Source organism: Adiantum capillus-veneris, chromosome 19, assembly GCF_014529385.1.
Source record: "Adiantum capillus-veneris isolate H3 chromosome 19, ASM1452938v2, whole genome shotgun sequence".
Taxonomy (NCBI): Eukaryota; Viridiplantae; Streptophyta; class Polypodiopsida; order Polypodiales; family Pteridaceae; genus Adiantum; species Adiantum capillus-veneris.
Genome location: NC_140949.1, coordinates 27,336,144 through 27,360,387, shown reverse-complemented (window position 1 = coordinate 27,360,387; position 24,244 = coordinate 27,336,144). Strand labels below are relative to the sequence as shown.

General features: G+C 39.0%; 1 protein-coding gene across 1 annotated transcript; it reads left to right on the top strand.

Annotated features, from left to right (window-relative positions):
- Positions 1–3,563: 3,563 nt before the first annotated feature.
- On the top strand, positions 3,564–5,290 carry LOC147433748 (uncharacterized). The gene is made up of 4 exons (XM_086489538.1): positions 3,564–3,671; positions 4,128–4,194; positions 4,309–4,417; positions 4,903–5,290. The coding sequence occupies exons 1-4, from the start codon at positions 3,564–3,566 to the stop codon at positions 5,288–5,290; spliced, it is 672 nt and encodes a 223-aa protein (XP_086345664.1).
- Positions 5,291–24,244: the final 18,954 nt, after the last annotated feature.

Genomic DNA, 24,244 nt, shown 5'->3' with positions numbered 1-24,244 from the left:
CAAGGTATTAAGAGGCGGTAAGACTATCAGACGATATCTTATTAAGTTTAAGAATTATCCTTTTGAAGATGCTAGATGGATGCAAGGCATACAATTAAAGGATAACCTAAACCTTGTCAATGCTTACAATGCTTCCCAAGAGTAAGCAAATGTACAAAATGTTAAAAATGAACAAAAATTTTTGTCTTATAAGACTCCCTTTTTCTTTATTTGTGCACAAAAATGAAGTAGTATGCATGCTTAGATCAAGTTTGCGGAGACGACGTCTCCCAAACACCAAGTAGATCTTGTCACTCTACTATGGAAGACTGATAGGACTAATGTGCAGACATGCTTGCGGCAGCCTCAGGCTCTAAAGCGCCAAATGGACTAGTCATCCATTATGGAATGATGTCGTAGGGTAACATAGGGATCCTCTACCCGCTAAGAAAAGGACTCATGCATATGCTTTATCTTCTCTACACCATAGTCGAGGACGACTATGATTTCAAGAGAGAGGTAATGTCATAATAATCAATATCTAATTCTCCTAAATGATTTTCTCATATTAAACTGATCATTTAATGTGGGGAAGTGCCAAGGGAGAAAAAGCTAGAATATTGGTTAAGTTAGCAGACCGGCCACAGTAGGGATCCAAAGGAGGGAAAATAGGGATCCAAAGGGGGGGCCATCTGCAAAAGAGCCATGTGAAACAATGGGCCAAAAAGACCCTAAGGTTCAGCCCATTAAGACTTCCAAAATGCTAAGGTTCCAAAATTCAAAGGTTGTGTCCAAAGGTCAACCCTAGGGAAAATTGGATGCTTAGTGTGTGCCCTAAAAGTCTTTGCATATCCCTACATGGGAGGGGGCGAGCCCCAAAGCTAGGGGATGAGAGAGAAAGCCACACACACACACTCAGGCTCCCTTTACACAAAGGGAATGAGGGACACATGTCAGCTCCCTAGGCCAGATGCCCACAAGGTGTGCCCAATTCCTATTGGAAGACCCTTGAAGTGGACCAATGAGAATTAAGCTAGAGTAAATCTAGTTTAATTAATTTAAAAACATTTAATAAAAGAAACCAATAAGAATTAAGTGTCCTAGAAGACTATTGGGCAGTCTCCCAAGGGGTCCAATGAGCATTCAGGAGCCCTATGGCTTGCCTGATTCCTATTGGCCAGGAGGCAAAGGGGTCCAATGAGAGTTTAGTTTAATTATTTAATTACCTAAAGCTCTCACAAAAGGGGAAAGGGGGACACATGTTAGAAGGCTATCACTTATGCTGCTTAATCCCTATTGGCTTGACCTGGGGAGGTCCAATGAGGCAAAAGCCAGACTTATTTAGCAGCTAGGGCTCGCCCAAGAGAGGGGGGGCTGATTTTTGCTTGGCATTGACACACACACTCTCACACTTGACCATGTGTGAAGGGAAAATACTCTATCTCCTCCCAAGCTTTAATGGAGAACTCATCACCTACTCCAAGCTTGTGAGATAGAAGCCTACATCAACACTCTCTTGGCATGTGGATGCAAATCCAACCAAGAGCCAAGCTTCAATGCATGCTCATCTTCTCTACCAAGCTAATTACTAAGCTAAGCTATGCTAATATGAGTGATTATGTGAGGAGATGTACTTCTTTCTCGTAAGATACTTCTTTTTCCTCTCAATCTACTCTCATACCCTGCTAGCTCTCACCATCTTCGAAGGTGTGTGAGGTCTTGGGTCTGAGAACGGGGATAATTCAAGTTGTGTTTGATTAAGTGTTTTGCTTGGTGTATGAAGCTTCCATCTTCATTGCACTAGCTAGTCTTGAAGGAACACAAAGAATTGTATTGTACAATGTCTCTCTTGATGGGAGAAACCATAATACAAAGCCTTTTGGAGGGGGGACCGGCTCCATGCAAATCCGGTCCTCAACTGTTGTCAATAGCTTAATTGCTCTCTCTTTTGAAAGTATTGTCGATGCTATCTAACTAGGTGTTATGCTTTTTGTTGCTCTCTCCACCCAAGCACTCTTGTAAATCTCATTAGGAATCAACTCTAATGAAATGCCCACTATGTTCATGCTAAATACCGCTACACAAAAGATTTTAGGCCATTAAATGTTACAACTATGCTACACAAGATGTGGATACTGAATGGATTGTTCAATGGTTTTTGTTATCGAGGCTCCAAGTATATTACGTGGTCCAAACAAAAGTGTTTAAAGATGGTATGCTCTTTCTTTGATTGTTGGTGTGTGAGTACCATTGTTGTAATTTCCATTATTTTTGGCTTCTTTGGTACCCACTTGTACTTGGTAGTCATGGTTGGTGGACATTGAGATGTTGCTGAGTTGATTGTTTGGTCTCCATTGACAAATTGTTTTGGTTGATTGGGGTTGGTTGGACTGTGTTTTCTTTGGAATCCATTGATACTTGGATTGGTTTGCTTTAGGCGTTTGATGTTGTGCGGGTTTCCATTGCCAAGTATAATTGCATTGAGGTTGTCAAGATTTTGGTGGAGGTTGTTTTCTCTTTGCCTTTGTTTCCAGTTGTAGAGTGGTAGGCTTGGGTATCCCTATTTTCATAGATGTTGGCCATGATTGACTTCTGCATCCATACCTACCTTGCAGTTTGTCCGTCAAAGTGTCTTATTGGCATGGGTGTCATTAATGGCTACGTTTTTGTAACAATGGGTTGTGCCCCCCACATGTGATGTTTTGTGTGAATGGAGTGACATAAGAGGTGGCATCAAGCGCGAACTTTACAATATCCTCCTGCCAATCCAGAATTGCTTTGTAAGTCCACATCCAAGGAACACCAAGGATGATGGATTCATTGAGATCTGTATCTTCCTTCACATGAAATTGATGTGGGCATTGATGGCCGTCAATATTGATTGATAGGTTGGTTGGACCTAAGCTGACCATATTTCCTTGGATTGCAGCTTTGAGCTCTATTTGATTGGTAGTTAATGGTACATATGTCATCTTTATGTATGTAGAGTACCTGATGACATTGCCTGAGCTCCAGTGTCCACAAGTGCTTGCTGTGTCAATCCGTCTGGAACCTGTATTATGAGACATACATCCATTCCTCCAAGCCAATTTTTATCTGTGTGAATTGCTTCAATTGGAGGAGTTGAAAAAGAAAGGTGGTTGTGGAGCAAGTTAAAAGCCTAATACTAAACATTATGACAACTATTATCAACCTGCCTTTTGCGATGGAGAAGTTTGGGACTTACAAGAGGAGATCTTCAAGCTACATGAGCAACGAAAGCTAAAGGGTCAAAAGCTAAGCAAGTCCCATGCATCTTTCAAAGGAAAAGGTGTCTCAAAAGAGGATTCACCAAAGCCCATCCTCGAAGATATGAAAATAACACCATGGAGACAATTGCAAGGAACACGTGAAAATCATTGATTATTGTTGTACTCTCACGTGTGAAGGGTGGAAGCATCTCTCTAAAGCAAATGGGAGAAGAATTTGAAAGGTTTGTAATTATAATGATTTGAAATATTCATTGATGTTTTTCTTTCTATCATGAATAATATTTCTCTTTGTCTATCATGAGGCAAAAGATCATGTTGCACATGCAAAGAATAATGATTGAAAAATTGAACTGCTCTAATTGGGACGACGTGGTCCAGTATTATCCAGACTCAAGCAAACCCCATGTGTTGGAGAAGTACATGTTGCTATTTTCTAACACGGTGAGTTGCTCTCCTTGGTTGTAATTCCTTGTTATTTGGCCACTATTGACTTTGAATATGTCTAGTATTGCTTTTGATTATTTTGGACTCTTGTGATAGCCTTCTTACATTACATTTATGTGGCTTTGAATTCCAGAATCCTAAGGTGACCCTTTAGTTTTTAAAATCTTAAATCAATGTCCCATTTATTGGTTTTGGGTTTGGATTCTAGAATCCCAAGAAAACCATTTGGATTTTGAAATCCAAAGTTCAAGTTTTTTTATTTTGCATGTGGCTAGATTCTAGAATCCCATGGATTATTTTACTTGTGATTTATATCATGGGTTTTAAAGATTATTCTTTGAGGATTCTAGAATCCACTTACAAATTATAAAATCAACTCTAGTTAGACTTCAAATTTATCTTTTTTTTAATAAGTCTTTTCCTTTTATCTTATATCTTTGTTGTGTATTCTAGAACAAAGATCCACAGGTTTCCATCAAGAAGATCCCTCTTGACTTTGAACAGTTCTTGTCATGGTGTCGTCTTGAGAGACAAAGGAGACAACAACCCCAAAGCTTTGAAATCACTCTTGGTCTCTCACTTTATATTCCGGATAATGTAGATGAGTCTCCATCTCATTGGTGTATTCATGAAGGCATGGTTGAAGAAATGAGCACATATGCTACCCCACGGTCTTACACACTAGCCATTGCAGATGCTCCTTATGGTTTTAGTGCTCCAAACTCTGTCAATGATGATGTAAAGTATGGAGTATCTACCTATAAAAAAGTTATAGAGGCTTTTGGAGAAATTGGTCAGTAGTATTTTTTCATGCCCATGATCAAATTGCTGCAGTGCAAAAAGCTTTCACTGACTCAAACATGACATGTCAAATGCTAACATGGTAAGTGAAACCTTTGAAGTTTTATACTAGTAGTAAGGTGTTATTTTTTGCTTTTTGCTTAATTGAACTATTTTTTTGTAGGATAAATCCAAACATTCATGGATATAAGCTTGATCGCCTTTCTTGGGCTTGCGAGTTTGCCACCATTGGATTTTACTCATCTCTAGGTGTTCAGAGTAAAGGATCATATAATTTTGCGGTGAAACCAAATCGCACAAATGTTTTTGAATGACCAGGAGTCTGCAAAAAGTTCAAACATACCAGTGCACATGTACAAGGAGTCATAAATCCATATCAAAAGCCTCAACTTTTGATGATGTATTTGATTGAATTACTCTCAATGAGAGGAGAATGGGTAATGGACCTCTTTGCGGGGACAGGCACTACAGCTGTTAGTGCATTGAAGCGAGGCCGAAATGTGGTTGCTATGAAATGTGATCCACTTCAAGTTAAGTTTATTGAGCAACGAGTCACAACTCTTAAGGAGTTACCATATGAGTTCCAAGAGGTGGGAATGAAAAGCATGGCATCTAATCCTCGCTTCTTTGATGGATCTGGAGAGCCACAACCTCCAATTGGTAGTGAGAAAGTTGGGGAGATAGTTGATCTTGTGGATTTTGAACCAGATAATGTAGAGGTTGAGGAGCAAGCTAGTGACACTCCTCTTCAAATAACTTCAATGGGAGAGGAGACAAGGAACAAGGAGGAAGAAGATCTTCCCATTCAAGCATAGTTTTTATGACTTTAAACTCATCGAACTATGTTTATGTTCAGAAACTTGACTTTTTGATGCGAAGATACTTATTTTGATTTGTGCTTTTTATTGTTTGCTTAAATTCTCAATGTTTTCAAGTTTATATGGCATGTGATGAAGTTTCATTGTAAGAATAAAGCTTTTTTGAGCTTGCTTGGAGAAAATCCATGCATGCAAGCCCAATATCTTCACATTTATCTTAGATGCTCTTCGTACATCTATTGCTTATGTAGTTATGAAGCACCATGTCTATGAAATTTGATATGTAGAGTGACAATGTTGGTTAAGGACTACATTAAGATCAAAAATTTTCTTTTTATGGCCAATTTTAGAAACTAAAGAATTGTAGGTTGTGCCTATGTTGTCTTTTTATTAAAATAATTAGCTTTTTTTAAGAGCAAGAATCCATCAAGTAGTGCTATAATATAGTAATATGACAAACTAGCTTTTTTATTAAAAGAAAAAAAAACTCTTTTCTGTAATGCATTTTTTATGGCCAATTTTAGAAACTAAAGAATTGTAGGTTGTGCCTATGTTGTCTTTTTATTAAAATAATTAACTTTGTTTTAAGATCAAGAATCCATCAAGTAGTGCTATAATATAGTAATATGACAAACTAGCTTGTTTATTAAAAGAAAAAACTGTTTTCTGTAATGTATTTTTCTACTTAAAAAGTGCTCTTTTTTATGTTGTTGTGAAATTTTGGATGCACCCTTGCAAATGACAACTCACGACTCGTGCTACTTTTTTATGACTCGCTGTTTCTCTTTAATCGACCAAAATTGGATGTTTGAGTCAATTGTCAATGCATCTGCTCATTCATTAATGTACAAAGTCTTTTAGTACTCAAATTGAGCATGAAAGTTGTTTTGAGCAAGCAAAAAATCCCATCGTTCATGCATTAATTTGTCAACAATCGGAGTTATTTTGTTTCAATGTGCACCCCTCTAAAGTTTCAAGAGGAATCCTCGTCCTCCATTTATTTTCAAAAAGAGGCATAGTGATTTTTATTTTTATATTTGAGTTGGCTTGACAGCAAAAGGAGAGGTATTTTGTCGTCATCTTCTGGTTCAACTCCCCGCAACCAAGAGTGATAGGGACGATCAGCCGCATGTGTGTGTGAGGGTGCGTTGGCTTGAAAGCCAATGGGTGGTCTCCAGACTCGGGAAGGTGATGAGAACTTGCGCTGCAACCAGGAAAGTTTACAAAAGGAGCAAACCATAGCGAAACCAGAGCATGTATGGGCCTCTGAAACCAAAGCGTTTTACCCGGATGAAATCGTAAAATCTTGAGTTTTTTTTTACTTTGACGAGTTTGGAGCCATGGCTACGAGACAAGCCAAAGCAACACGGGGATGGTGGTGTTACGGTACAGCCGGCATGCAAGGCGGGCATGTAGGAGGTACTGCAACATCAACGAGCTTGAGGGGAGAGAGAGAGAGAGAGAGAGAGAGAGAGAGAGAGAGAGAAATTGAGAATTTTGAGCGACTGCAGACTCGTGTAGATGCCAAGTGTAGATTATTGAATGCCGGGGGACTCGGCGGCGTGTTCTGACAACGTGCATGAGTGTGAGTGTGGGGTTGCGAGCGTCGAGCCACAGAAAATGCTGTGTTTGCTTGCGCAAATAAAGCCAAGCAAGGTCGGGGTGGTTCACGGGCGTATAGCCCTCAGAAGGCAGTCAGTTGTGTGTGTGTGAGAGAGTTTTATGCGCCATAATCGACGAGGTGGGCCAATTGCAGCATGCGCGCTGTGTTTCTAGAGATGCAAGACAAACGAAGAGTCTCGTGGCTGTGTGTGTTACCATATACATGTGGTAGTGATGTGTGTGAACACACTAGGACCGCCGGGGCATTTTTTCCCTCTTTAGGAGGTTTTTTTCCCCGTGCATTGTATATACGCCCATCACTTTAGGGCTATCTATCTTTCCATAGCACACTAAGTAACACACTCTCTATTGTGTGCCTTGAGCTTCCTTCGTCTTCTCCAAGCTGTGTGTGTTTCTCTGCAACCCTAATTCCAACAATTGGTATCAGAGCAAGTCACGTCCTCCCGGGCTTAGTCGCCAGCTACTACAACACACGCCTCCTCACTTTCTCCGATTTCACTGAGCTTTGGCGAGCGTTCGCAGGTCGACAAAAAATTTGGACTCATTTCGGCCTCCGTTTCCACTACAGGTAGTACTGCACAGGCTATTTCGTCACTTTGTGCAGAATTTTTATCAGTGCCGTTTCCTGCATTACAAGTGCCTTATAGTCTTCTACGGTTTGTTTTATATAGCACAGGTTGTTCCCGCTCCGTTTCTCCTATTTTCGGACAGTTTTCACATCAGGTGCATTTACCATGGCTGACAACAACAACACAGATGTGTTCAAGATGTTTGCTGTTGAGCACAGGTTGGATGGGGACAACTACCCTATGTGGGCTTATATGATGCAACATGTTCTTGTGTCAAAGGGTGTCTGGAACATTGTGCAGGGCATTGATGTACGTCCTGGTTCTGAGGATGTAGGCGATGTTGAGGATGTTGCAGGTCTTGCTGCAAGGATTGCAGCTGTTAGAGTTGTTTTGCCTACAGCAGAACAAGCTCGTTGGGATGTTAAGGATGCACAGGCTCATGCATTGATTGCGTTGTCTGTGAAGCGCACCATTGTTCCTCACATTCGTTCAGCAAAATCTGCAAAACAGGCTTGGGATATTTTAGCAAGTCTTTATGCAAGCCGCAATGAGGCTAAAATTGCTTTGCTGCGTAAAGAGCTGGAGTCGAAGATTATGCACGAGGAAGATGATATGGACACTTTCCTTGCTAGTGTCAAGGATATCAATGAGCAGCTTATTTCTGCAGGTGAAGTCATTTCAGACAGTTCCCTTAAGCAGACTGTTCTTGATGCCTTACCAGATTCCTACCAGACTTTTGCTAGTACTTGGAGACTGATGACCCAAGGAAATCCTGAAGTTGTCAAGTTTGATGCATTATGCACATTGCTGTTGCAAGAGTCACTTTCTAGAAAAAACAGGACTAGGCAGCGTGCAGTTGAACAGGCTTTTATTGCTTCTCAAAGAAAGGGTGGTAACAGTAATGCAGCCACTTCTTATGGTTCTGCTGCGAGTGGCAAAAATTCTATTCCTAATGCTTCTGCTGGCAGTACTTTGTCTGGCAATTCTGGTGATAAGGGCAAAAAGAAGATGCGTTGCCATTATTGTAAAGCCAATGATCACTTGATCAAGTCGTGTCCTAAGTTGAAGGCCAAAGAGTCTAAGAAGAAAGAGGGTGGTTCCACTGCAAATGCTGGTTCCACTACAAATGCAGCCATTGTTGAGTCTTCGGTGAAAGGAGACTATAATGCTGATGTTGATGCAGAATGGGCTTTTAGCGCAGAGTGCACTTACAATCCTGCTCTCCATGATGCATGCTTGTCAATTGCTCAAGATTCACATGTGTGGTATTTCGACAGTGGTGCTACAAAGCACATTACCTCACATCGTGAATTGTTTACCTCTCTTGAGTCTGTCCCTCATGGGAATTCAGTCACTTGTGCCAACAACGCCTCTTATCCAGTTCAGGGAGCTGGAAAGATTGTGCTCACTGCTGCTAATGGCAGTTCCTTCACACTTGTTGAAGCACTTTATGTACCTGGGATCAAGAAGAATCTCTTGTCTGTATCCGCACTTGCTAGACTTGGACTTGTAGTCAAATTTGTGGATGATAGATGTACAGTTCATGATCTCAGTTTTGGTGATGAAATTTTTGCATCTGGCCTTTTGTGCCGTGGGCTGTATAAGATCACTTTGTATGACAAGTGTGGACAAAATTTTGCAAATGTTGTTGCAGATTCAAGGGCTATTTCAGATGCAAAACTTTGGCATGCACGTTTTGGTCATCTGAATTTTACTAGTTTGCTGCGTTTGCAGAAATCTGATATGGTTGCTTCTTTGCAACCTCTTGAAGCACCTGTCAAACATGTTTGTGAAGGCTGTATTTTGGGTAAGATGCAGCGTTCTATGTTTCCAAAGGATGGTTCAGTTCGGGCCACATGCAGGTTCCAGCTTGTGCATAGTGATGTTTGTGGGCCCATGCAAACTCCGTCCTTGGGCAATTACCTGTACTTCGTGACTTTCATTGATGACTACTCTAGGCATGCATGGGTATTTCCGCTTAAAGCGCAGTCCGAAGTTTTTATGTGCTTCAAACAATTTCTGGCTATGGCTGAAAATGTCTCGAAATGTACTATGGGCACCCTCCGTTCCGATCGAGGGAGGGAGTATATGTCTCATGAATTTAATGCATTTTTGGCTAGTCGTGGGATAAAACACCAATGTACAGTGCCTTATACACCTCAGTAAAATGGTGTTGCTGAGAGGAAAAACAGGTCACTGACGGAAATGGCACGATGTATGGTCAAAAGTCAAGCTTTGCCGCATTCGTTTTGGCTTGAGGCCATTATGTGTGCCACTTATGTACTTAACACGTGTCCTACAAAAGCTTTGCAGTCTATTACTCCATATGAAGCATGGCATGATAGAAAACCTTCTATTGAGCACATGCGTGTTTTTGGCTGTTTGGCATATGCTTTGGTGCTACAAGTGCAGCGCAGAAAACTGGATGATAACGCTGTCAAATGTATTTTTGTTGGCTATAGTGCTGAAAGCAAAGGTTACATGTTGTATCATCTGCAAACAAAACGTATTCTGGTTTCTCAGGATGTAGTGTTTGTGGAAGATTATGTTCAGCCCTTATTGTCATGTACTAGAGATAGTACTGTAAGCTCACAGGACATTTATGACACTTTGTTGCCTCTTTTCAGTGGTGGAAATACGAATGTAAGTTCCAATGAGGCAAATGTACAGCCTATGGGGGTTTCTGAAAATGTTCTAGATCAGCCTATTACTGATGCAAATGTACATGATGTACTTGATGAGGAAAGGGCTGAAAATGAGCAGGCTAGAGGTATGCCAAAATGGCTAGTGCACACTTTGCGTGACAATAAATTGGATGCACCTTTGTCTAGTCGTACTCGTTCAGGCTCTCACCATGCATCTTATGTATCAGATTGTTATGCTTTGGCTGTGTCTAGCTTACATGATGTTGAGGAGCCTCTGACTTTTGATGAAGCACAAAATTCAGAAAATTGGATGGCTGCCATGCAATCAGAATATGATGCACTTATAGAAAATGACACATGGACTTTATGTGATTTGCCTCCTGGCAAAAAGCCCATTGGTACAAAGTAGGTTTACAAGTTGAAACACAAGCCAGATGGTGAGATCGATCGCCATAAGGCTCGACTTGTTGCAAAGGGTTATGCACAGCAAAAAGGCATAGATTATGAAGAGACTTTTGCTCCCACTTGTTGTATGACTATTGTGCATTTTCTATGTGCATTGGCAGCTCATTTTGGTTGGGATGTACATCAATCAGACATTGTTACTGCTTTCTTGAATGGTGACATATTTGAGGAAGTTTATGTAACGCAGCCTCACGGTTTTGTCATAAAAGGACAAGAGGACAAAGTGTGCAAATGTAACAAGTCTTTGTATGGGTTGAAGCAATCTCCTCGTGCTTGGTATGAGAAAGCTGACACTCATTTGGTCAAACAAGGCTTTCGTAACAATCCAACCGAAAGCACATTGTATGTAAAGCGTGAGGGTGATGTACTTCTCATTGTGGTTCTTTATGTTGATGATTTGCTGATCACTGGACCAAATGAGAGACACATTGCTGAATTTAAGGCTGATTTGAATGCTACTTTCAAGATGAAAGATTTGGGGCTATTGAATCATTATTTGGGTATACAGTTTAAGCAGTGTGATGGTGGTATTGCCTTGTGTTAGAAAAGTTACATAGAGACATTGCTATGTAAGTTTGGACTTGAGGATTGCAAACCTATTGCCACTCCCATGGAAACAAGTTTGAAGTTGAGTCTACATGATGCTGGTGATCCTGCCTGATGTCACTCTTTACCAAACTGCTGTTGGTTGCCTCATTTATGTATGCAACAGGAGGCCAGATATTTAGTTTGCAGTCTCACAGGTCAGCAGATTTATGCATAGCCCAGCGTCTAAGCATTGGCAGGCTGTCAAGAGGATTTTCTGCTACCTTAGTGGCACTTTACATCTTGGCTTGTTTTATCCCAAGGGGGGATCATTGCCGCCAGACTTACATGCTTTTTCGGACTTAGATTGGGCTGGTTGTTTTGACACGCGAGTGTCCACAAGTGGTTTTTGTTTCATGCTTGGCAGTTCATGTATATCATGGTTGAGCAAGAAGCAAACTACTGTGGCCACTTCGAGTTATGAGGCTGAGTACAGGGCAGTCTTCACAGGTACGATTGAGTGTGTATGGCTCAGACACCTTATGGCTGATTTGGGTGTTGGACAGGACACTGCCAACACTATCTACACTGACAGTCAGAGCGCGTTGGCAGTTGCGAGGAACCTAATTTTTCATGCTTGCACAAAGCACATTGAGGTGCATTACCACTATGTCAGGGAGAGGCTCTCAACAGGAGAGATTAGCTTGGCTTATGTGCCAACACAGGACAACCTTGCAGATCTTTTCACAAAGGCATTGTCTCGTGAGAAGCTTGAAGCTTTCCGCAAAGCTTTGGGCTTACTCCCCTTTGTGGACTGATCATTTCCTCAGGGCATGGCACTTCCCTTTACTCATGTGCCAGCTCTCGTTCACCGCATCACTCCAGGGGGGATTTGTTACCATATACATGTGGTAGTGATGTGTGTGAACACACTAGGACCGCCGGGGCATTTTTTCCCTCTTTAGGAGGTTTTTTCCCCCGTGCATTGTATATACGCCCATCACTCTAGGGCTATCTATCTTTCCATAGCACACTAAGTAACACACTCTCTATTGTGTGCCTTGAGCTTCCTTCGTCTTCTCCAAGCTGTGTGTGTTTCTCTGCAACCCTAATTCCAACAGTGTGTGTGTTTGGTTAGAGCTACACGACAAGGCATCAAGCCAGTCATGAAATGAGTTTGTTTGACTCCTTAGGATTACGTTCCCACCCATTCCCTTCATGCAACACAAGGATTTGGAGGATGTATGAGTTGACAAGGTTTCTCCCCTTGAGCATGATTCTACTTGCAAGCCGCTTCAAATGTACACTCGTCATACAATGCAGCGCTAGTATGTTCATTAAGAATTATTTATTTATTTTCTTTTGAGAAAAAAACTTAATATCATGCATGGTAGCTTTTGAACAGTCATGAATAACTAATTTGGCATGTATGGAGACACCGGTTTTTTGCGATTCCTCTTTGATTAAGATGCCATTCTTGAACAATTTTGTTGGTTAATTTCATTGATCGCACACAAATCTCCTTTTCTTGGTATGAATGAAGCATTACCCAACAAACTTTAATATAAATACATCCTTAAACTTTTGATTCAAAAATCATGCTTGATGTCATTTCCATGCTAATGTAGGCTTAAATGTTTTTGTTTTTCCATAAAAATGATTTCAAAGCAAGCATTATTTGTACACAATGTAGTCAAAACATGCCATTCAAGAATTGCAATTTTGATTGCTCATCTTGCAAAATCCCTAATCATCCAAACCCTATCGGATTGGTTATTCTTGGTTTCTATGGCTACACACATGTGATTATGGCACCTCCAAATGCACAAATCATCAAAATTCTTACCATATCCGATCAAATTGGCATACATGACAATGATAATACGTAAAATCATTTTCAATTGTGTATCAATCGAATCATCCCAAATCAATTATACACGTAGAACACCAACCACTTTAGGTCTTTTAATCATCATAATTGGCAACCAAGGCCAATCATTCATCTTCAATTTGGACTTTTTATGCCATTGAGTAGGCACACAAACCCAAATTTAGACCAAACTTTTATGCAACCAATACATCAATTCCTTATAGCAAGGTCCAAATTTTACACTCTATCAAGCATAAATGAATGCATGCATGCTTAATTTCTCAAAAAATAACACTATTTTGACCCAATCAAGCAATGCACACACTCAAAAATTAAGCATAAAAGTTCAAATTTGGCTCAATTGGCAATGCATTTAGGCTTACACCTAATGATTTCACACACTTTCTATGATCATTTCAAAATGAAAAATCATTTAGATGCCCTAATTGACCATCAATCATAGAAAATCAAGTGGTCTTGGATAGGCATACACACTCAATTTTTGCCCAAATTTTTGGCAATTAGGCTTATCTAATGATTGAATTAGCCTAGCATACACATCAATTACATGGTCGCATACTCATAAACCTCAATTACATCAATTTTTATGTATGCACACATTCAAGATTAGGTGCACACACACTTGAAATTTTTGACAGGTTTTTTTCCTCTTTGGTGCACACACATGAATTCTTGATGAGAATTAAGCATTATTTTGATACAAACAAAGTTCATTAGTCAAAATTTGACAATCAATTTCATTCCAAGTGAATCAAATTAGGTGAAAAGTGTAGGTCAATTTGTGTTACACACCTAATTTTAGCAAATAATTAGCACATTGAATCTCATTAGTCAATCAAGAATTGACATGAGCAAGTGAGTAAACTTACATTGTAATTACACTCCAAGCTATTCTTTTTCCCCACGCAGAGACGCATCATTGCACACACAAGTGTGTGCACCATCAAATTGGCTCCAAAATTGACCATTTGTAGGCCAAAAATCAAACACTCAAATCATCAAATTAAGCATAAATTAGCACAATTAACTTGATTAGAGTGATGATTCCATCTTTTAAAAGGGGATTTAACATACATTTCACTTCAAATGTTAGCGTCTAGGTTAGCAAAGTTAGTCAAAATTAGTAGAAATTAGCATAAAATTAGTACAATTAGCATGGAATTGAAGCGAAATTAGTAAGGGGTAGTATAAAATTAGTGAATTGGGGGTGGAATTGGGGATTTGGGGTATTCATAACTCAACAATTAGCTTCAATTTTGTGCACAACATCATCAAATCAAACCAAAATTAAGTTACACACACTCAAAAACCGAGAAATTAGTAGTGAAATTACTCTATTCTAAACATCCTAAACTCACTAGCTTATGTTATCGATCCTTGGCAACGGTGCCAAATGTTGGGAGACGTTGTAGCACGCAACCCACACAAAATTATCAAATCCGTGGATTGGCAACCGGCTAGAGCATAGAAGCACGAGCATCAGATGAATAGAAATAGAGGATTCAAGAGATCACCTCTCCAATGCAAGTAGAGATTAGCCGTGGCAAGACTAACTCTAAACCTACTCTACTCACTAATCAATCAACTCCTATACACATCAAGTCCATCGAAGTCCGACTTGCCATAGACTAGAAACCCCAAGCACACTAATGATAAGCACACACTAGTTAACACATGTCAATCACGAAACTTCATCAATAGCTACACACACGAGGTGAATGGTGCTAGAGCTTCATAAAACCTATCTACACACAAGCAAACAATAGGGCACACACACTAATTACAAGATTAAGACCCAACTTAATCAACCTAATTAGTGATGCTAAATCTCACAAATCAAATTCTTGTGGAAGAATAGGAGTGGTTAATAGCAAGAAGTACATACCTCTCTCAAATCTAGAATAATAAGAGTGTAATACTACTCCATGACATAATGAAATGTAGAGAAGATAAGACTAACGAGAAAATAGGAACTAGATTAATCAAGAAGAGCTTACTCTAATTACCATGATTAGCACTAACCTCTCAAGCATAAACATTAAGCTCAAGGCTAAGCCATAGAGTGAACACTCAAGAGAGAGGGAGCTTTCAAAAGTGATTCCTCAAGAGTGGATACTCAAGAATGAAGCCTCCTTGCATAAAGGATTCCTTTTAAAGGCTTTCATCACAATCCCTTCTACTATGGGTTTAAGCTTGAGACCTCAAACTATCATATACAAGTTTGGAACTCCAAGTGAGCCCAAGACTTATACAAAGTGTGTTGAAAATATTATGCACAACCATAGCATATCTCCTGCTTGATGTATATTTGGTGTAGCCTCTATTAGCCGCTGCTAACACTTAGGGAACCCATAGTACCAAATTTGGTGCTTTTATGTAGTTTGTTACTACAAATGGTGTTGTTTAGTGTGCATGCATAGTACCTTAGGGGATCCATAGTACTGAATTTGGTGCTTTTAAGCAACATAGTACAAAATATATGCAATTTAATTCCTTTGGGCACCAATCACTATACATAGTATAGTTCTATAAACATAGTATCTGCTTTTAGGGCAATTGTATATGTTACGTATGACCACATTTGCTGCTTTTTTGCACCCAATTTGATACTATAGTCTGATTTCTAGCAATATAGTGCCAAATTTGGTATTTTATAATGAGTTGGTGTTTTACAGTACCAAATTTGGTACTGTAAATTGCTTTGGTGCTTACTCTTTTTTTGTAATATTATGAGCTCTAACGTGGATCATTTTTTGTTTATAGGTGGATCTCTACAAAAGATTCTAGAGCACATATTCTGCAATAAAGTTGTTTAGGTCCTTCGAGACACCCAAACCATTATTTTGTCCAAAAATTGAAAGAGCGCTATCCTTGCTGCTATGTTTACCATATCCAGATGGTATACTTTAAGAATGCTTTCAATCAAATGTGCCAAAATGAGTTTGGGCATCACATAACAGGACATCCATGTACATGATCCATTTGTGGTACAAATAGTGCCGTAGGTGAGTGGTTCTGCAAACCAGGCAATTTTTCAGCACTTAAGTAACTTGTTGGATTCCATATTGTGCCCTCACCCTATGGATCATGAATGTCATGCAAAGATATTCTTACTTGGAGAGTTCCCTAGATGTGGTGTAAGAAAGCTGTCATTCTGTCCAGATGAGATTGCAATAGATAGCAAGGAGGTGACTGTTAAGGTATTTAAGGATGTGGATATTGGACATGTTAATGCTGAAGGAAAAGAGAAGAAGAGAAAGGACTTGGTCATGGAAAGGATGAAAAGTGAAACTTTCATTCATCTTTCTTCAGATCATCTGAAAAGATTCATCAAGCATAACTTTGTGTTTAGGTGGTAGGCCGAACAATTTAAAGACTGCTTGCTTAAGTTTCCCAAATACGTGGTTTTTGTTGTTGATTCTGTAGAGAGCTACAACTTTAAAGGGAAGAACGAAATCTAGTCCATGCATTGGTGGTAAACACATAGGTAACAATACTGGAGCACATCTCTTATATCAAGAATTTAGTAGGAACTATTGAGAAGACTCTACATTTTTACATATTAGATGATAAGCTCCATGACACACTCTTTGTTCATCATTGTTTTATGCTACATGAAAATTGGATGAAACAATAAGGAGAAAATTTGTGTTATCATTGGGTATGGTCAGATGGTGCCACTTCCCAAATCAAGGCACAACGACCACACTATTTTGTAGCCAGGTATTATTAGTCAAGATTGCATGTAATGCATAAATTTTCTACTTTGGGACATGGAAAAGGAGAGAATGATGGTGTAGGTGCTATTATCAAGAGAACTCTTACACATGAAGAGATAAAACCCAATAATTGGCCAATGAAGTGTGCAACAGATGTGATCACTTTTTTCAACACGAGGTTTCAACCAACAAGGGAAGGTAGGGAGTGTTAGAACAAAGAGGGAATTTTGGTTGGTTTCACCAAATGAGGTGCTACGTTCTCCAATATGAGAGTGTAAACAAATTGCAAGCTCTTGCTCATTCCATTGTGTTGACGGCTACTCAATGCATAATCCATGTGATGTGCATTTTTGGACTCTGTCATGCTTTTGTGATGCCCATGTGTGAATGGGCAATGGAGGAGATGCAGTAATAAGTAGGACATTGAAGAATGGAAACATGTCTCCATCAAGCCATTGATAGAGTTGGTACAAACAGATAGTGAGATGAGGATGAGGATGATGAGCATAAGTAAAATTGTCTATTTTCCTCCCAAATGAGTCAAGATTTAAGCATGCCTATGTATGAAGGATACCCTGAGGTGTTGAGCCAATTACTGTCCATTGTGGATAACTTTGCAGTGAAGGTAGAAGAGGAGAAAGAGGACTTCTACCTTCTAAAGTGCACAAAAACCATGTACTAGGCACCAAGAGTATTGAAGGACCTTTGGCATAACAAGATCGTAAAATATGGACTTCTAGTTGAGGGTTTGTACTATGCCCAAGTTGAAAGAAAAGGTGATACCTATACCGTATTGAATCAGAAACCATCGATGATGATCTACTCGCATATAATTAGAGCCATACAATTTCCCATGGAGGATATATGTGGCTTGCATAACCAATTCAAACTATCCTTAGAGATATATGAAAATATCTACAATAGTATGCCATATGAAGAAGGAAGTGGGTAGGACGGGAGCCATACAATGTCTACCCCAACTATAATTCTAGCCAACAAACAATTATAATTCTCTTGAATAGAATCTTAATTGAGATCAATACTATCTGATGCCATTGCTGTGTTATCAATCTGGTACTTTATAGTACCAAACTTTAGTACTCAATAATACCAAAGCTAGTACTCTACAGTACAAAACTTTGGTGCTGTGCTTTCTATTTTTTAGCTGAATGTTGTGTTATAGTAGTAGTAAATTCTGGTACTGTGCTTATTTGTTTTTAGTTGACTAATGTAGTAGCAAATTTGATACTTTATGTTACCATACCAAATTTGATACTCTATAGTACTGTAGTACCTAATTTGATACTCTATACTACCCACCTTTGGTTCTATCAGCTACCTTCACAATTATTCAATTACTACTATGTTATACAGTACCAATCTTTGGTGGTAATATGCCACCAAATTTGGTATTGTAGTATCAAATCTTGGTACTGTGCTAAATGGTTTTAAGTGGCTCTGTTTAGTTCTTTTGCGGGCAAAGCTATAAAGCCCATTCATATTGTGTAATAAGAACCCTTTTTGGTACTTGTTAATAAATATCATTTTCCTTTTACTCATCCTCCCCTCCCTTGCTCTCATCATCTCTCTCCCCTTGTTTATTGTTGTCCTCATCCCTACTCTCATACCACCTTGAAGAGGAACTACTAACCTGGCAACTCCCACTTATGACTAACTTGAAAGTCACCCTTGTCACCAAGTAGTAGCTCAAAAGTACCAAAGTAGTAGCAAGAAAAAGTACGTGTACAAAAAGATAAAGTGCACTAGTAAAAATTTTCAGGGGACTAAGATACACATGCAATGATAATTTTCATAATTTTAATGAAAATTTCAAAGGCAATGTTCAAGCTTACAAAATCCTTTACACGTCAGGGGGGTCAAAGCCATTTGAATAGCCCTCCAAAGATACAAAGTAGTTTGCAATGTACAAGGAAATGTTATCCTCCACATCAAACAAGGGTGTGCGATGGCTGTAAGTGTAACATTTAATGCACTAGTAACTTGTGTGTAGCGGAAATTGATAACATAGTGAGCATTTCATTAAGAAAAAGTTACTAATGAGCATAGAGAGAGAGAGAGAGAGTAATTAATTGAGAAAGAAATGTAGTAATTTACACCTAGCTAATTTGGCAGTGACAGTACTTAAATAGAGATAGAAATAGAACAATTGACAACAATTGAGGACCGGATTTACATGGAGCCGGTCCCCCCTCCATAAAGGCTTTGTATTATAGATTCTCCCATCAAAGTATACTTTTGTACAATACAATTCTTGTGTTCCTTTGACAAAACTCATTGGTGCAATGAAGATGGAAGCTTCATGCACCAAATTATGCTGCAGAGTATGTTTCAAAATGTGTGGTATGCCAAAAGATGAAGTTTGATAGAGGGAAGCAACCTTGATTCCTTCAACCTTTGCCAATCCCTAATTCACCATGGGAGAGCATATCCATGGATTTTATCTTTGGATTGCCCAAGTCTATCCATGGGAATACATAAATATGGACAATGGTAGATAGGTTAAGCAAACAAGCACATTTCATACCTGTCAAAAACACTATCAAGGCCCATCAAATGGCAACCCTCTTTATATCACAAATCTTCAAATACCATGGCATTCCAATGTCTATAGTGTTTCCACGAGTCTAGATCATGTAGAACTGCTGAGAGTTACTTCTCATATATGCCTAGAGCTTGCTCAATAGAGTCGAGCCTTCGACTTTCATAGGCTATGGCATTCCCTTCCTAGAGAAAAACAACTCCAAGGAAATCACCACAAGGGTCGCATTGGATCTCAAATGGCTTTGAGAGATCCAGTAGTGTAAGCAGCACAGGTTGAGAGATAAGCTTCTATTTAAGCTTTTCAAAATCATTGTTCTCCTTGGTGGACCATACATAACTAACGTTTTTCTTTGTTAGGTCATGTAATGGTCTTGTGATTTGTGATAACTTTTCTATAAAGCGTCTATAGTATGCACACATACCTATAAAGCTTCTTAGTTCATGCAGATTCCTTGGATTAGGCCATTCTTTTATTACCCTCTAGTTTTGATGGATCCATTTGGATGCTATCTTAAGAGATAATGTGACCTATATACTGACTCTCTTGTAAGAAAAATTCACTTTTCTTTGGATTAATATAAATTTTATTCTCTCGTAAAACTTGAAATATTACCTAGAGGTGTTGCTTGTGTTTGTCTTATGAATTAGAGTAGATGCTTATATAATCAAATAACACTCCAGTAAAGGTTCGGTGAGGCCTGAATAGCTTCTCCATCAAGCCGTTAAATGTGGCTAGTGCATTGGTCAAGCCAAAAGGCATGACAATGTACTCGTAAAGACCAAACATATTGAAAAATATGATCTTTACAATGTCTTGATCAACTATCCTTATTTGATGGTAGCCACTTTTTAGGTCAATCCTATTGAAGTAGCATCTTTCTTTTGCACTAATAACATTGGTGAACAAAATGGAGATGAGCTAGAACTACTAACCATGCCTTTCGCAACCAACTCATTCACTTGCCGCATAATCTCCTCTTGTTGAGCTTGAGAAACTTGATAAGGAGGTTTATTAGGCGGTGAGATTCCTAGAAGAAGTTCAATTGCATGGTCGTCATTCCCTTGTTTGGGAGGTTGTTCACAAGGGATGTTGTCAATAAAAACATCTTGGAACCCCTTGAGGAAATTGGATAACTCTAATTCCTTTTGATTGTTTATATTTTCTTTTGATAAAACATTAGGTTCATTTTGATAATCTTTAACAAAAATCATGTACATGGAAATAGAGCTCTTTATTGACTTATTGAAAGCTTGCTTATGTACAATGGGAATGGTGTTACCCAACTCCTTATCATCTATGTACATATCTTTTTTCCTGAACTTCTAGATTTTCCTTTCAGGGAATTTAACGTTGGCAGCCATGCAATCAAACCATGGTGCCCCTAAGATTACATCCTCATGCTTGAGAGGAGAGATGAAGTAATCCTCCTTGTCAACATAGCTTTGGACATGGAGCCTCAATTTCCCAATTAAGGGAGTGACAAAGGATTATTGCCCCTTGGAAGCACCATCCACAGGTACGACATCTCTCCTCTCATAGGCTTGGATGTGTAGCTTGGTGGCCAACTTTGTGGATATGAAATTGTGAGTAGAATCAAGGTCAAACATAATGAAAGCATCATGTTCTCTTACCTTTCCCAAGCATGGCATAGAGGAGATCCTTTCTGATGAGCATCCTCTTCTTGAATTTCGACCAAGGTAGCTCTAAGATGCTCATTATGTGTATTCTTATGGGGACAAGCACGATCGGCATGCCCTTGCTCCCCACACTTGAAGCAACGGTTATCTTTTCAATAACGCTCTAGCTCTTCAGGAGAGATTTTATTTTTGCCTTTATAAAGTCCCTTTTCCTTAGCTTTGTTTTTGTTGGCATTGACTTTGGGAGACTAGTACTTTTGGACATTGTCCTTTCCCTTAGGCTCGTTATGGTCCTTGTTTTTCATGGGCTTAAGATATGTCTTAGCCCCTTGTTGAAGGTTGTTTCTCGAAGCCACCATGGTATGATATAGTGTGTGGCCTTTGGGAGTTAACATACTCTGCCATATCCTCAGTTAAACCCGCACAAAAATGTTGTTTTGCTCTCCAAAATCCATCTTTTTGTAGACGAGGTGTAAATCTCAAAACTTGTCTACATATTTGTGGATAGATTCGTAGGGAGAGAGCTTCAAGCTTTGACATTTGGTGAGTAATTTATCTTTGGCACCGGTAGCCAAAAACTGCTTCATGATGGAAGCTCTTAAATCTTTCCATGTTTGTGGAGCTTCATCGTTTGCTTGTAGGCTAGACCATTATTGCCTGGCGGACTTTTAAAATGCATAGCTACATGACGTAGCTTAGAGGACTCCGTGAAGCCCTCATCTCCAAACACCACATTGAATTTTTGAATAAAGGCCAAGACTTTGTTTATAGCACAAAAAGTTCCATCGTAGGTAAGGAAAGAGATGTTCTTTCCTTCATCTATGAAATTTTTGAGGTTGGACGGCCTCTTCTAGGTGGCATAGGATTTCCTATGGCCTCTTCTTTTAGGTTGCCGGAGAGCTGCACCATCACTTTCTTCAGAAGAGGAAGAGTATAGGAGGATGAGTCTTACCATACACCAAGCAAACTTTACTGAGCAAACCAAAAAACCGAGCGAAACCCATGTGTGTGTATGTGCGTGTGCCAAAAGGTAAACATAGAAAATGACATGTGCATGAAAAAATAGTGTAATTTTAGTGATGTAAATCAATGGTGGTTCTCCATACCAGTGAATGAAGAACATTATTGAATCATTGCACTACAAAGAAAAAAGAGAATAGTAAGACAAAATGTTACCCCTTCAAAAGAAGCACGAGATAAATAAAATCTACAAGTCGCCATTCTAACTTACCCTAAAATATATAATTAGGAAGGGTAAATCAAAAATTTCAAAGGGCTATGGTCTCTCTTCAAGAATGAGCCTTACGACCTTTCCAAGCTAGATGCAGGCCCTCTGACAAGTGCTTGGAATGGCGTGGTTGCGGAGAAGACATATTATAAGCATGGTATTCAAATGCATCCTTATTGTGTGTTGTCCTATTGAGAACGGCGATCGATGGGAGAAGTGGAATGAACACACCTCGTTTAGTGCTCTATACATTATTGCACTAATGTGGGATATTTTAGATTCAACATAGAGGAGATTCACATGCGCGACTGGCTGGGGTAAAGCAGATGTGAGCTGCATTCTTTCCCTGCCCTTGAATAAACTGAGCATGGAAAAATATTGACGTTTTCTTGCTAAACGAAACCTTGCTCCAACTAACTCTGTTGTTTTTTATAGAGTTAGCTTGCAAGAGCCAACGTTCACAGAAAATTGACCTTTAATGTTGTTTTAACACTAGAATGGTAACCTAACAGGACATAAAAGTGTCCTTTCAGGGTTTTGGGAAAAAATTCCAAAACCATAGTAGATCCACTCATTTTGAAAAATCCTTTCATGAGCTTATAGTTCAATAACTACTACATATGGAAAAAATGAGAAACTTGTAATTTTTCTCATCCCTTGGTCACTACAAGCCTCCAAAGTTGATGGACTAGTACATTTTGCCCAAAACAACAATTTCTTACGGTTGAGTGAATATAAATAAGAGTGGAGATTTTTGTAGGACATGAGATAAAATGCCCCGTTAACTTCAATGGGTTGGTGACCAAAACATATGGTTGCTTTTACCTCACTAAATTTTTTTTGGGCAAAAAAAATAGGTATAAAAAAGTTTCATTTTTGCCATTCTGTGGACCTATCATCAAAGTTTCTATAGTCACGCTCAATACAGATACTATATACATGTTTTCTTAGTTCCCTTTCGGCCTCTGGATTCAAAAGGAGCCATGGAGCATGTCAAAAGGATACTAGATCTCTTACAATTGGAACCTTGGGGGCAATGATAAAGTACTAAATACAGCAAACATAAAATAACTGAGTTTAGCATTATGACCTCTAGAAACCCATAGAAACTACTCAATATCTAGCCAAGTTTGTAGTCTATGATTAGATATGGTCACTACCTACAAAATACACACAATTGGCCTAAGAAACTAGCAATATTGAGAAAGTTATACTTGCTACTCTAAAATGTATCGTATTCTTCAGCAATCAAAAAACTCAACCATCATCATATACTATGCTATATAGCATATTAGGTCCCCCAAAACTCAAGGAAGATTAGCTTTATGTTATACATTACACTTACACAATCAAAATTGAATTTGGATATCAAGAAAGCCACCAAAAAAATCATAAAAGTGCTAATTTTGTCCAAAAAACAGGATTATGCAATTCTTGTAAATTGGTCATAACTTTCAATTTTAACACTTAGCTCTCCCTACAAGCATCAAAACATGTTGAGAACTATGAAGGCCTAACCTCTAGCCATCTAAACCTCACAAACATGAAGTTTAGAGTGGTATAGTTGCCAAAATTTGAAAAAAAGCCAAAAACAGGACCCGTTTTTTCACATAGTTTAGGTTCAAAAATGTTGTGCAAGAGTAAGGTTAATGGTGAGATCGATACTCAAAAAAAAATGCTAAGTTTTTTTCAGCTCATAAGGCAACTTTGTGGATATATAGCACCTAGAAATTAATTTTCATACTCTTCAAATAATTCAAGCAAAATGGTCACTTAACAGGACACAAAAGTGTCCAAGGATATAAAAGTGTCCTGTTACCATTCTAGTGTTAAAGGACAAAAGTTGAAAATTGATGACTAGGCAGGAGGATCAACTTGATGGAAATTGACTAGGGTTTTTGTGTAAAAATTGGTAAAAGCACTAAAACCATCACTAACTGGGAGATTACCAATGCTCAATGCTCTTCCTTTTTCCCATTGGTTGCTGAAAACGTTTTTTGCAAACACTGGCAAGAGCTTCATTTCATAGAAGCAACCAAAAAACTCTCTCGTCATCAACAGATTGCCGCGTCTTGTGTGCGAACAT

What these genes read in the sequence shown, in the direction of transcription:
- LOC147433748 (XM_086489538.1), top strand. Translation starts at nt 3,564, where the DNA reads ATGATTGAAAAATTGAACTGCTCTAATTGGGACGACGTGGTCCAGTAT. An exon ending in ACAGTTCTTGTCATGGTGTC is followed by an intron (nt 4,195 to 4,308) that starts GTCTTGAGAGAC and finishes GTATTCATGAAG; the next exon opens with GCATGGTTGAAGAAATGAGC. An exon ending in TCTGTCAATGATGATGTAAA is followed by an intron (nt 4,418 to 4,902) that starts GTATGGAGTATC and finishes ACTCTCAATGAG; the next exon opens with AGGAGAATGGGTAATGGACC.